Source organism: Myotis davidii, unplaced genomic scaffold (genome assembly GCF_000327345.1).
Source record: "Myotis davidii unplaced genomic scaffold, ASM32734v1 scaffold150, whole genome shotgun sequence".
Classification (NCBI taxonomy): domain Eukaryota; kingdom Metazoa; phylum Chordata; class Mammalia; order Chiroptera; family Vespertilionidae; genus Myotis; species Myotis davidii.
The window spans coordinates 1,550,824-1,564,554 of NW_006283437.1; the positions used below are offsets into that span (position 1 = coordinate 1,550,824).

Sequence of the window (13,731 nt, forward strand, 5' to 3'; positions counted from 1 at the left end):
TCAGTCCGCAGGCTGACACTCTATCCACTGAGCCAAACCAGCTCGGGCCCCTTGACTGTTAATTGAACCCGAGACTCTTCAGTGCACAGGCCAATGCTTTAACTACTGAGAAACACTGCCATGGCTCCCTCCAACTCCCATTTTTCTCAGGGTCAGTAAATGGTGTGGTTAATAGACAGCTCCCGTCCTGCCTGATTTATATTGTTCATTGGTGGCTGGTCCAATTTTCACCTTTGGTTCCTCTTTCTGTTCTTGGGTTCTTGCTACAGAAACGAGTCACCAGGCCCTTCAGAACATGCCCAAAGTGCTCCGTGATGTCGAAGCCCTTAAACAGGAGGCGTCTTTTCTGAAAGAACAAATGATTCTTGTCAAGGAGGACATTAAAAAGTTTGAACAGGACACATCGCAGTCAATGCAGGTATTTTGGCTCCTGTCTGAATGCTGACTCGTGGTTTTGGAAGACGTTCACTCTCAGAGTGGGAGGCCAGCGTTAGCTCAGAATCCTACCAAGCACTCAGACCGCCCTCGTGCTGCGTTCTTTGAGTGTATTCTTCTCCGTTCAGCACCCGCTGGACACTTAGCCATGTGATTGGTGTGAGGGGCACAGGAGCTCCCTGAGACAGGAGCGTGCCACAGTGCTCAGGTCTCAAGTCCCTGTTGGGAGGCAGAGAGAATGGAACAGCTGCTTCCCTGGCTCCTGACCCCTTTCCCTTTCAGGTGTTGGTAGAAATCGACCAGGTGAAGTCCAGGATGCAGCTTGCCGCCGAGTCCCTGCAGGAAGCAGACAAGTGGAGCACGCTGAGTGCTGACATTGAGGAGACGTTCAAGACTCAGGTAGGTGTCCTGTTCAGCGGATGTTGTGCAGTCTGTCCAGGGAACTGGAGGTTTGGGGAAACAGATGAGATACCCATTCACTCACAGCCATAGGGGTAGGAAATGGCCACGGACAGGAGCATTCAGACACGGGGAAGGGACAGTCTGAGGGTGCTCTCAGCATTCCCACCGTCTTTACTTCGCACCCCCTGCTGACTCAAGCCCCTTAGTCCCAGAGAGTGACTTCAGGAGAAGCCCCTATAAAAAGGCAGAGAGAACAGAGTGATTGAGAGCGTGGACTGTGGGCAGAGCGGCCTCGCACACTGCAGGACGCGGTGAGTGAGCCCCTCCCGGGCTGCCGGACGTGGAAAGTAGTGAAAGTTGCGTATCAGGATGAAGTGAGATGAGGTCTACGGAAAAGTCTTTTACTTGTAAAGCAAAATGGATTATTTATCATCTCTTGTTATTTTTAAAAAACTTAAAAACGTGGTAAGTGTATGTGGGAAAAACTTTAGTAAAGAGGAATAAACAACAATAAAAAGTTTTCCTTGTAACCCTGACACCCCCTACTTCGCATACAAACTCTGTTATCATCTTTATGCCTGTCCTTCTAAATACACAGATACCTGTTCCCTGCCCTTTCCCCCCCGCAAGTGTGAGCACTGCTTTGCACCTTGTATTTTTTTTTTTTAGAGAGAGAGGAAGGGGGAGGAGGAGGGAAACACTGACGTGAGAGCACAGCATCTATTGGTTGCCTCCTGCACGTGCCCCACCAGGGATCGAGCCTGCAACCCAGGCATGTGCCCTGACTGGGAATCGAGCTGGCAACCTCCTGGTGCACAGGATGGCACCCAGCCAACTGAGCCATACCAGCCAGGGCCAGTTATCACTGCCTTTATGTACAACAGAACCGTACTCCCCCCGCTGCTATTTCAGAGCCTTACAGGGTGCAGACAAGTCCAGTTGATCTGGCTTTATAGGTGTAGGTTGCAAATCTTACTGAATTCTTGGCATGTGTATGAGAGAGAATGGATTTAAGTATGGTCTCCGAGTTTAACCCTAGCGAACTACTAATGCTAATTGCTTTTCTCCTTCCCACTGTCCTGTTATCCAGAACTGCCTGCGCACAGTCCCACATGCATCCAGCCGCACTCCCCCGAGGCACTTAGAACCTGAAGTCATTGTTTCTGTCCTGGGCTACTCTCTTGCTCTTTCTTTCAGCTTCCTGCCTTGGTTAATGGCATCATTTCCACACCAGTATCCAGGATGCGACCTCAGCAGTCCTTACTTGCTCCTTCTCCATCCCTCTCTTCTTTCTCCTCAGTTATCTGTCCTTTTCGTTCCTCTGCCACCACTCTAGTCATGCTTCCCAGTCGTTTTCCTGCTAGACCAGCGGCCGGCAACCGGTGGTCCGCGGACCACTGATGGTCCGTGAGGTCTGAAAGGTTGGCGACCGCTGTGCTAGACCATTGCAGCAACCCTCATGGGTCTTGCTGCCAGGTCCCTCCCATGTTCCAGTGTATCCTCCACAAGGGACCAGGGAGAGATTCTAAAGCAGCGGGTCTCAACCTCCCTAATGCTGCGACCCTTTAATACAGTTTCTCATGTTGTGGTGACCCCCAATTTCACTGTTACAAATTGAACATAATTAAAGCATAGTGATTAATCACAAAAACAATATGTAATTATATGTGTTTTCCGATGGTCTTAGGCGACCCCTGTGAAAGGGTTGTTCGACCCCCAGGTTGAGAACCACTGTTCTAAAGCGTAGATTGGCACTGGTCATTTCCCTGTCCCTTGCCTTCCCATTAAAAAAAACAAAACTTTTTTTATTTTTTTATTTCAGAGGGGAAGGGAGAGGGAGAGAGAGATAGAAACATCAGTGATGAGAGAATGATTGAGCCCACAACCTGGGCATGTGCCCTGATCAGGAATCAGACCAGGACCTCCTGGTTCATAGGTCGATGCTCAACTTCTGAGTCACGCTGGTTGGCCTCCATCCCCCATTTCCCTTTTTCTTTCTTTCTTTTTTTTAAAATATATTTTATTGATTTTTTACAGAGAGCAGAAGGGAGAGAGATAGAGTGAGAGACAGAGAGAAACATTGATGTGAGAGAGACACATTGATTGGTTGCCTCCCACATGCCCCCACTAGGGCTGGGAGCCTGCAACCAAGATACATGACCTTGACTGAAATTGAACCCAGGACCCTTTAGTCCGCAGGCTCTATCCACTGAGCCAAACCAACTAGGGCTCGATCCCCCATTTTCTACCAGATAATCTTACGCATACTCACAGGACATAGCCTGTCTTTCACAGCAGGGTGTGTGGTTTTCCCTGTGGCCACCCCCTCCGTATGAATTCCACATCGTGGCTGCTGTGGACTGTTAACACCATCCCTTCGTGTCTTCCTGCTTTGCCCGAAAGGTCCTTCCTTTCCTTTTCTTACAGGCAGGAGACCTCCACTCGTCCGTCAAGGCCCCGCTGTAGTAGCACCTCCTCTCTTACTCTCTGCGAGCCCTCGCCTCGCACAGGCAGCATGAAGTGCTCCCTCACCTGTGCTCCTGTACTTAAACTGTATTGCCATCTCCTGTCCCAGTACTCTGTGAACTCCAGGCCAGCAACGTGACCTCCCTCATCTTTGTGTCTCAAACCCCTAATACATTGTCTGACAAACCATAGACGCGTGGAGTGCTGAGGTGAAATGCAGTTAGTTATTACACCCTTAATTCTACAAAATAGCATTTAATTTTCTCATTATTAACATAATATATGTTTCTTAGGAGAATTAGAAAATTCAGAAAAATACATGGAAGGAAATAAAATGATCCCCATTCATATTCCCTAGTAATATGTTTTTTATGTCCATTAGGTATTTTTTTTAAGTATTTGTGCATATTTGTACTTACATATTTTTATATTTATACATATATTATAAGTGACATAAATCTGTATATACATTCAAACCTCAGTTCTTGAACATCTGCCATCTCAAAAAATTTGGTTCTTGACCAAGTTGTTCATGGAAAAAATGCTTGTCAAACGAATTTTGGATCTCGACCTGACAATCCTTTGTATTTCTCAGGCCACAAAGGAGAGAATGCACAAGGTGTCAGGTTACTGTTAAACCTCACCTTCTTAACATCTCGGAAAATTGTGCTGTGAATATTTTCGTGTGTGTTTTTGCTTTTGTTGCTGGTGAAATGGATGGTTAGCACAATTTTAAAACATAAAGAGGCCATCAAGAGTACTGATGTTGCCCTGGCTGCTATGGATCAGTGGTTAGAGCATCGGCCCACTCATCAAAGAGTCTTGGGTTCGATTCATGGTCAAGGTCAAGTACCTGTGTTGCAGCTTTGATCCCTGGGCCCCAGTTGGGGCTTGTGTGGGAGGCAACCAATTGATGTGTCTCTCTCTTATCAAGTCAGGCTCACTCTCTTTGTCTCTCTTTGTCTCTTTCTCCCTCCTTCCTTTTTGCCCTCCCTCCCGCCCTTCCACTGTCTCTAAAAATCAATGGAGCCCTTCCCACGTGGCTCAGTGGTTGCTCGTCCACCTCTGAACCAGGAAGTCACGATTTGATTCCCTGTCGGGGCACCTGCCCAGGTTGCGGGCTTGATCCCCAGTATGAGGCGTGCAAAAAGCAGCTGATCAATGGTTCTCTCTCATTGCTGTTTTTCTCTCCCTCTTCCTTCCTCTCTGAAATCAATAAAAAATATATATTTTTTTTCAAAAGAAGAGCTTACTTTAAAAATAAAATAAAAAATAAATGGAAAAAATATCCTTGGGTGAGGATTAACAAAGAAATAAAAAAAGTGTTGACGTTGCTAACGGTGAGCTCAGCACAGGCACTTGGCAGGGTAGAAAGCCTGTTGTTGATGTGGACAAAGGAAAAGCAGTTAGCCTGTGGCAGCATTTCGGAGGCAGTGATCTGTGAGAAAGTGAAGACACTGCGTGCTGACCCGAAAGACAGCCTGGAAGGGTGCTGAATGTGATTCGTTTAAGGCTAGTAGTGAGTAGTTTGCTTATAGATTAAACAGTACCTTAGTCATGTACGGTATATAAGAAAGGTTAAAGGAGGGAATCATTTGGGGGTCTAGAATAACTTCAATTTATATTCTTTTTTAAAAATAAATTTTTATTGATTTCAGAGAGGAAGGGAGAGGGAGAGATAGAAACATCAGTGATGAGAGAGAATCATTGATCGATTGCCTCCTGGACGCATCCCACTGGGGATTCAGCCCTCAACCCAGGCATGTGCCCTGACTGGGAATTGAACCTTGACCTCCTGGTTTATAGGTTTATGCCTAACCACTGAGCAATGCCAGCCAGGCCAGTTTACATTATTTCTAAGGGGGGAGGAAATGATTCAGTTTTTGAACAAACTCCTTCTTGAACAGCCTTCTGGAATGAATTAAGTTAGAGAACTGAGGTCCCACTATATTGTAATGTCTATATACTTTTTATTTTTATTTTTTAATTTATCCTCACCCAAGGATATGTTCATTGATTTTTAGAGAGAAAGGAAGGGAGGGAGGGAGAGAGAGAGAGAAGGAAAGAGAAACATCTGTTGGCTGCCTTCTGTATACCCCCTACTGGCGATTGACTTGCAACCTGGCATGTGCCCTGACCAGGAATTGAGCTTGCAACCTTTTTGGTGCATGGGATGATGCTCCAACCACCTGGGCCACCTGGCCAGGGTTCTGTGTTTTTTTTTATCCAGTTTATTTCACTTAGTAGTTAGTGGTAAGTATTTTGCTGTGTAATTAATACTTTGCAAAAACATAATTTTTTGTGGTTGTACAATGTTCCACCTGCTATTTGAATGACCCATAATTTACATTTTATTTAGTATTATGGAAGATTTAGGTTGCTTTCAGGTTTTTGTTATTACAACACTAAAATCATACTAATTCTATATAATAAAAGCCTAAGTGTCCAGTCGTCCATTCAGTCAAAACGTACTATGCTAATGATATGCTAAGGCCACTCAACTGCTTGCTATGACGTGCACTGACTACCAGAAGGCAGACAGTCAACTGGTCGACCAGTTGCTATGATGTGCACTTACCACCAGGGGGAAGGTGCTCCGACCAGTAGGTTACCTTGCTGCTGGGGTCTAACCGATTGGGACTGGGCGAGACAAGCCGGACACACCCTGGAGCCCTCCTATGGTCCCTCCCCGGCTGGCCAACCTCCCGTGTCTCTCCCTGGCCCCGATTGTGCACTGGTGGGGTCCCTCGGCCTGGCGCCTGCACACTCTCACAATCCGGGACCCCTCAGGGGATGTCAGAGAGCTGGTTTTGGCCCGATCCTATAGGCCAGGCCGAGGGACCCCATTGGTGCACAAATTTGTGCACTGGGCCTCTAGTTAATTATAACATATTAATATCTTTGTGTCCTCTGATAAGTTCCTTAGACAAATTTCTAGAAGAGGGAATACCAGATCAAAGATGTGAATGTTTTTAAGTCTCTTGATGCATGGTACTGAATTGCCTTCTAGAAAGATATATGAATTTATGGTACCAGACAGACTTTTTTTGTATCCTTACAAACCGTAGCTATTATAATTTTTTAAAAGTTTTTCCAGCCCTGGCTGGTTTGACTCAGTGAATAGAGCATTGACCTGCAGACTGAAGGGTCTGGGTTTGATTCCAGCCAAGGGCACATGTCCTGGTTGTGAACTCGATCCCCAGTGGGGGCGTGCAGGAGGCAGCCAATCAATGATTCTCTCTCATCATTGATGTTTCTATCTCTCTCTTCCTCTCCCTTCCTCTCTGAAATTAATAAAAGAAATATATTAAAAAAAAGTTTTTCCAATTGGTTAGGAAGATGGCACTTTCTAATTTTAATATGATTTGAGTACTAATAATAGTCAACATGTTTATTGGCCATTTTCTTATGCTTTTTCATGCATTTTGTCCATTATTAACTGAAGTAGCAGGGGTGTTCTAAAATAAGTATCCTTTGTCTTGGTCTTCTTATAGGACATAGCCGTGATTTCCGCCAAGCTAACAGGTATGCAAAACAGCTTAATGATGCTCGTGGACACACCGGACTACTCAGAGAAGTGTGTGCACTTGGAGGCCTTGAAGAACAGGCTGGAGGCCTTGGCCAGTCCCCAGATCGTTGCAGCGTTCACCTCACAGTCTGTAGGTGCGTGCTGGCGATTTCTTACCTCTGTGCACCCCTCTTTACAAATACAAGGTTTTCTGAGTGTTCAGTCTTTGCAGTGCCTAAGTGTTGATTAAATTATGTAGATTGAAAGTAAATTGTGACTTTATGGCAGTTGCCTTTTTTTCAACATTGTATATGAAAAATTTCAAAGTTCAGAAAAGTTGAAATAAGCCTACAATAAACACACCATCAGGACCCTAGCTTTGGCATTTTGCCATATTTGCTTTGTAACATGTCTACCCATTTGACCACCTTTCTACTCATCATCTTCGATGCATTTCAAAGTAAGTTGCAGACATCAGTAAGCTTCACTCCTAAACACTTCAGATTCATGTTAATAACTTGAGTTTAGTATTGGCTTGTGATTTTTTTTCTTATTTGGGGTAAAATTTACGTGTAGAGAAATGAACAGATCTTAAGTGTACCACTTGATAAGTTGTGATCCTTGTCAAAGAACATTATGTGGGTATGTTACTTTCCAGTGTTATTTCAACACATATGTTTATCTGACTCTCCCTTTCCCTTTGCCCCACAAAATGTTTGGTAAACCAGGAAGAAACAGCAGTAAAACGATTTTCTTACTTTCACAGCTAGTTGTTGTTTTTTTTTTTTGTTGTTTTTCCCCACAGTTGTTTGTTTTGCACAAAACATACTCTGTCCACTGCTCCTGCTTCCTTCACTCACAAGCCTTTCTGCTCTGGGTTTAATGTTCTTCTCATCCTGTTGCATTGAACTCTCCAACAACTGTCACCAGCAAACTTGGAGGCCTCATCCATTTATACTTCACTGTTTCTCATTGTCAACAAGTGTTAATATTTTTTTGCTCCCTTCTTTCTGAAACACTTCCCTCCCTGGCTCCTGAGAGGTAGTATTGATTTTGTTTATATGATGGTACATTTCCAATGATTTAAATTAAGTCACTTGGGTTCTGTATGCTGTCCTAAATATTTTTTAAGGTGGTTGCATGTAATGAGACCAGGCTTCATTAGTTATTTTTTTGGAAATCTATAGCTAGCTAGTTAATATGAATATGCAGACCTGTGTATATATAAACTCTTATACATATAAACATTATAAAATTTCATTGTACTGAGTTTGACCATATACTTTATTATTAAACTAGGACACTTTTAGAGGAAAAGGGAGTGCTTTCAATCATGAAGCTGGGACAGCAGTTGTAAACTGTCACCCCTGTTCCCATATAGAACCCTTGAGAATGATCCTGTGGCTAGTTGAGTTTTCCGTGTGGGTGAGAGCAGCTTAATAACCTCTCTGTGCCAGACAACTATGCTGTCCTCCCTCTGAAGATTTGCTAACTGGGAGCTTCGCAGTTCAGTCCTCCTGGTAGTCAGACCCGCAAGGCCTGGCCTCCCTGCCCTGGGGGGAAAGCCACACCTGAATGGAACTCACAGTCAGCCCTCAATACTACTGGTTAGCTAGTCACAGAAATTATTGTAACATTTTATAAATGCCTTTTTAATAGATGCTTTTAATAAATGATTGAATGTATTATTTTTATTTTCTCTGACCTACTAAAATGGCAAATCACATTAATAGCATTTCTGATTGTTGCATTATTCTGCAATTCAACAAGCCCCACTTGGCCATGGTGTGTGTGTGTATGTGTGTGTTCATGTCCTACTGGATTTGCTGACATTTTACTTAGAATTTTTTGTTGAGATCACATAAGTGAATATTTTGTCAGGTTGCAGTACCATGATTCTGTTGGCCTCATGAAAACATTGGGAAGCTTTTCTTCTTTCTTCTTTTTCTTTTTAATCCTCATTTGAGAATATTTTTCCATTGATTTTTTTTTTTAAGAGAGAGTAGAAGGAAGGGGGAGAGGCAGAGAGAGAGAGAGAAACTTCGATGTGAGAGAGACACATTCGTTGGTTGCCTCCTGCACACACCCTGACCAGGGCTGGGTCGAACCTGCAACCGAGGTACATGCTCTTGACAGGAATCGAACCTGGGACTCTTCAGTCCGCAGGCCATTGTTCTTTCCACTTCTCTTTTAGGATTTAAATAGTATTTTTATCAATATTGTTATGACCCCCTTGAATACTTTTTGTTTGCAGTTCCACTTGCATATGAATATTATGACTTCTGTCTATTCTTATGCCAGTACCACACTGTTTTGATTATTGTGGCTTTATAGTAAGTTTATTTTTTATTTTATTTTAGAGAGGAAGGGAAGGAGAAATAGAGAAACATCAATGTGAGAGAGAAACGTTGATCAGTTGCCCCCTGCACATGTCCCAACCAGAAATCAAACCCAAAACCTGGGCATGTGCCCTGACTGGGAATTGAACCCACCACCTTTTGGTGTATTGGACAGTGCTCCAACCAGCTGAGCCACAGGGGCCAGGGCTGGTAAGTTTTGAAATGAAGTGTGAGTTCACCAGTGTGGATGAGCACTGGGGTACCCAGTGATACCATGCGGCACAGGTCTTCTTCCCACACCTTGCCGTGACCTCCCTCCACTCCCTGTCTTCACTCCTTTCCAGCGTGCTGCTTCGTGCTTATGCTCAGAGCTCTCCCAGCAGTTCCACTCCTCTTGAACCAAAATGATTGCATTGCATTCTTGGAAGTTTGTAGTACAGGTATTTTCCTGGCTTTAACATAGATGAAATGGTGTCGTGTTTCTTTTGGTGGTTAATTCTGCTCTCAGGAAGCCCGTCCACCTCACTTCCAAGTCACCCGCCCCCCCCCCCAAAAAAAAAAGAAGAAGTAAAAAAGTAATGTGCCCTTTAATCAGTCACCTTTCCTGGAGGCCAAGGTGCTGCTGCTTTTCTTCTTCTTTTTCTTCTTAACGTCTTTATTGATTTCAGAGAGGAAGGGATAAGGAGAGAGAGAGACATCAGTGATGAGAGAGAATCATTGATTGTCTGGTCGCCTCCTGCACATTCCCTACTGAGGATCAAGCCCACAACCCAGGCATGTGCCCTGACCAGGAATCCAGCCATGACATCTTGGTTCACAGGTCGATGCTCAACCAGACCAGCGGGTAAAGTGCTTCTGTACCTAGCAGTTTTTAAAGGGAGAGCTCTGATAAATTTGCACATCCCCAACACATACCCTTTTCTGTTTGTCTCCCAGAGTGACAATCTCTGTAATAGACATGCCTACTTTGTTGTATACGACCAGTTGATAAGTTGAATCAACTTTCTGTGGCATAATTTTATGTGTAATAGAAAGATGCATTTATTTATGCCATCTTATGAAAAGAATAGGCATTTAAAGGCAAATAGTAATTTCCTCACCCATAGATTCCTACTCATTAAAGCAGTATCTACAGTATTGGCAGGTTTCCAGAGTTCGGCTGGATTGTCTCTGCAGTGGTTGCCATTACAGATTTTCCTTCTTAGCAGTTTATTGGGCTTCCTAGAGATGAAGGGGAGCAAAGCAGCTATAAAAGGTGGGTCAGCTCAGGTTTTTTTTCTTCTTTTTAATTGAATCCTAAGACTGTGGCATCTATGCTTTGGCCAGAAGGGGGCAGTGTTGCTGCACATTGAGGGCCAGCAGGGACCAGCCTTCTGCTTCCCTGCGGTCATCCTGGAAGCAAGGGCTTTGTGTAGTCATTTCCTCTCTAGGAAGCATGTCAGGAATTACTTGACATTAGACCCATAACTTGACTCTTAGAGCCCTTTGCTACGTGTGGAATGCTGATGTTTACCACGTTATTTACTTACTCCTTAAGCCACCAAATCTGGGGGTTGAGTTTGCATTTTTTTTATGGTTCCCATGTGGTATCACAGTAAGAATTTTCAAAGAGCTAACTAACTGGTAACTCTTACTTCAACATATTAATAATGTGAGGAGCAGGGAATATCCAGATGAGTCAGGTCAGGTTTCTGCCCGTCAGGACAGCTTGGGCGAGGGTGAGGCTGGGAGAGACAGTGCACAGACAGTTACAAGACAGAATGTGAAAGCCACTGAGGCCAGGACCAAGGAGAGGACGAAGGAAAACGGAGGACACTTTTATGCAGAAGCTAGAATCTGTGCAGAACCTTGAAAGAGATGGACTTAAAAACATCTGAAAATATTTCTTATTATAAATGTAATGCGTATAGAGATTATTGGAAATTTGAAAAATAGAGAAAAGAAGATTGAGCAGTAAACTCACCAATGAGATGACTGTATTTTCTTCCAGTTTCCCCCCTTTGTATACATGTATCTTTCAAGGAATGTATATATATTGAGTATATACATTTTTTTTTGCCTCCAGTTAGCAATATAGTATGAGTATTTTCTCCTGGGTGTAAGATTTTGATAGGTGAGGAGAAGCATTTGGCAGAGGGAACAACATGTTTGAATGGTACAGAAGTAGGAAAACGGTCTGTTTTGGGGAATAATAATTAAACCGATTTTTGTGGAGTGACTGTTGGGAAGTGGTCATTGATGAGCTGGGAAGGAAGGTTGGGCACAGCATGCTTTGCCTGAGCAGATGAAGGAGCTTCTGTTCGGGAATATTCATCGCGTTAGCAGTTTATTAGTAAGTCTCCCAAGGAGTCTGGCGATTGGGCAGACCCAGCTTTAACTCTCTGGCGGCTGCATCTGAACAGTGAGACCACAGTTCCGTCCCTCAGTCACACGGGTGGACTACGACTGTGCCGTTCTTGGGGGGATTAAGGGAGACAGCAGGAGCTGCCCAGGGGAGACATTCAGGGATCCTTCATTCCTCTGGGACCTCCTGTTTGGAGACTGTGGCTCTTAGAGTGGCCCACAGGGGACAGTTTCCACGAGGCTCGTGAGGAACGCTGGGAGATTCTGCTTGAATGAGAGCTGCACCATTTCTAAAGGCCTGCGCTCAGCAGATTGAGCTAAACTGCAGATGGGAAGTGCAGACCACAAATGAGGTAATTGGCTTTGCTTTTTCTTGAGTTCAGCTAAACCCCCCTCCACCCCCCGTCAGCTACAGTGTTGGAAAAGTAAAATCATGCTGAAGGCCGAAACCGGTTTGGCTCAGTGGATAGAGCGTCGGCTTGCGGACTGGAGGGTCCCAGGTTCGATTCCGGTCAAGGGCATGTACCTGGGTTGCATCCCCGGTGGGGGATGTGCGGGAGGCAGCTGATCGATGTTTCTCTCTCATCGATGTTTCAAACTTTCTATATCTCTCACTTCCTCTCTGTAAAAAATCAATAAAATATATTTAAAAAAAAAATCATGCTGAAGGTCTTATAGGGGGAAAATAGCTCCTCATGCCCCACTTCCAGTCCCGGGAGACCACCACTTTTGATTTCTAGAGCTCTAGTTTTCTGGTATTTCTCTTTGCATTTCTGCATAATAAATGTATTACTTTATTTCTTCATATTAGATCTATTGACCCCATTATTATAGCTAATGATTTAGCTCTCATAGCGTTCGTCTCCCCCTTACCCATTCTCCTCCTATATCATCATTTTATTTATTTATTTAATTTAAAAAAAATATATTTTTATTGCCCTGACTGGTTTGGCTCAGTGGAGAGAGCGTCAGCCTGCAGACTGAAGGGTCTCAGGTTAGATTCCGGGTCAGGGTTACGGGCTCAATCCCCAGTAGGGGACGTGCAGGAGGCAGCCCATCAATGATTCTCTCTCATTGTTGATATTTATCTCTCTCTCTCTCTCTCCCTCTTCCTTCCTCTCTGAAATTTTTGTACGCTCCATACTGGGGATCGAGCCCTAACCAGGGATCGAACCGTGACCTCCTGATTCATAGATCAATGCTCAACCACTGAGCCATGCCAGCGGGGCTATACCATCATTTTAAATCGAATTGAATAGTTATTTATATTATCACAATTTTATAAATAGTTCCTTTATTTTTAACTCTTTTTCTGTTCAGCTTCATGTTTATCCTGAAGTGTCTGATTGCCTTTTTATTCTCTCTCTTCCTTCTTACCATCCATAGTTCTTAATTTTTTCCAAACACTGTATCTTGGGAGTAAGGCATTCTTCTGAGTTTCTCCTTGTTCCAGAGACTTCCCTTCTGGAGTTCTCTCTTCGCTGGTCTGGACCAGCACAGCTCCTGGAATTCTTTGGTAGGTCTGAGATTAAAATCTTGTGCCTGTCAGTTGTCATTATGGACAAGTCATAGGTGTTAGAGGATGTCTCAGGAACCTTGGCCCTTCTGGTTGTGTGATCTTGACTAGCTTATTTATTCTGTTGGCAGTTTCTCTACCTTCTTGACTCAAGGGTTGCATGAAGTTAGTGAGGTTATGTAAAGGGAAAGCTTTGGAAGAAGTCCTGTGAGTGTACAGTGGGCCCGGTAGCTTGTCCACAGCGAGTTTCTGTTCCTGTGACCTACTCCGCAGAGCTGTCTTGGACATTATCCTCACTTCTCTTTATATTTACTCACACCCTCAAGCACATGCTCTGTTTGTCCAGGGCAGAGGAGCAGCGAGCAGGGAAGGGTGAAGGGCGGTTCTCTCAGGCACATGCCTCGGGCCGGTTCCTGCGGGCTGTAGCTGGGAGCAAACAGAGTGACGTGCAGACTGATACAGTGGAGGAAGTACTTTAGGGAGCGGTTTTAGGGCATTTTTTTCTGTATATTTATTTCATTTAACAGGTAACTCTGACATCTCTCCTGCATGCAGGGCACTCTGAGAAGTACTTACGTTGAAATAGAATGTGAGATCATATGTGAGAGCAGCATACATAAATTTGGGGGACTCTTATTTTTTACTTTACTTTTTATTTATTTATTTATTTTTTATTTTTTATTACAAAGGGTATCACCTGAGTATATTTTTCCTTTGATTTT

At 44.0% G+C, this 13,731-nt stretch overlaps 1 protein-coding gene across 2 annotated transcripts in view; it reads left to right on the forward strand.

Moving 5' to 3' along the window:
• The first annotated feature begins 260 nt into the window (after positions 1 to 260).
• Positions 261 to 13,731, forward strand: part of LOC102752600 (conserved oligomeric Golgi complex subunit 7) — an 82,923-nt gene continuing 69,452 nt past the window's right edge. For both annotated transcript variants that reach the window (XM_015564074.1, XM_015564069.1), the window contains exons 1-3: positions 261 to 418; positions 718 to 834; positions 6,798 to 6,966. In XM_015564074.1, coding sequence (XP_015419560.1) covers positions 296 to 418; positions 718 to 834; positions 6,798 to 6,966 — 409 coding nt within the window. In that variant the 5' untranslated portion in view covers positions 261 to 295. The remainder of the gene's footprint in view (positions 419 to 717; positions 835 to 6,797; positions 6,967 to 13,731) is intronic.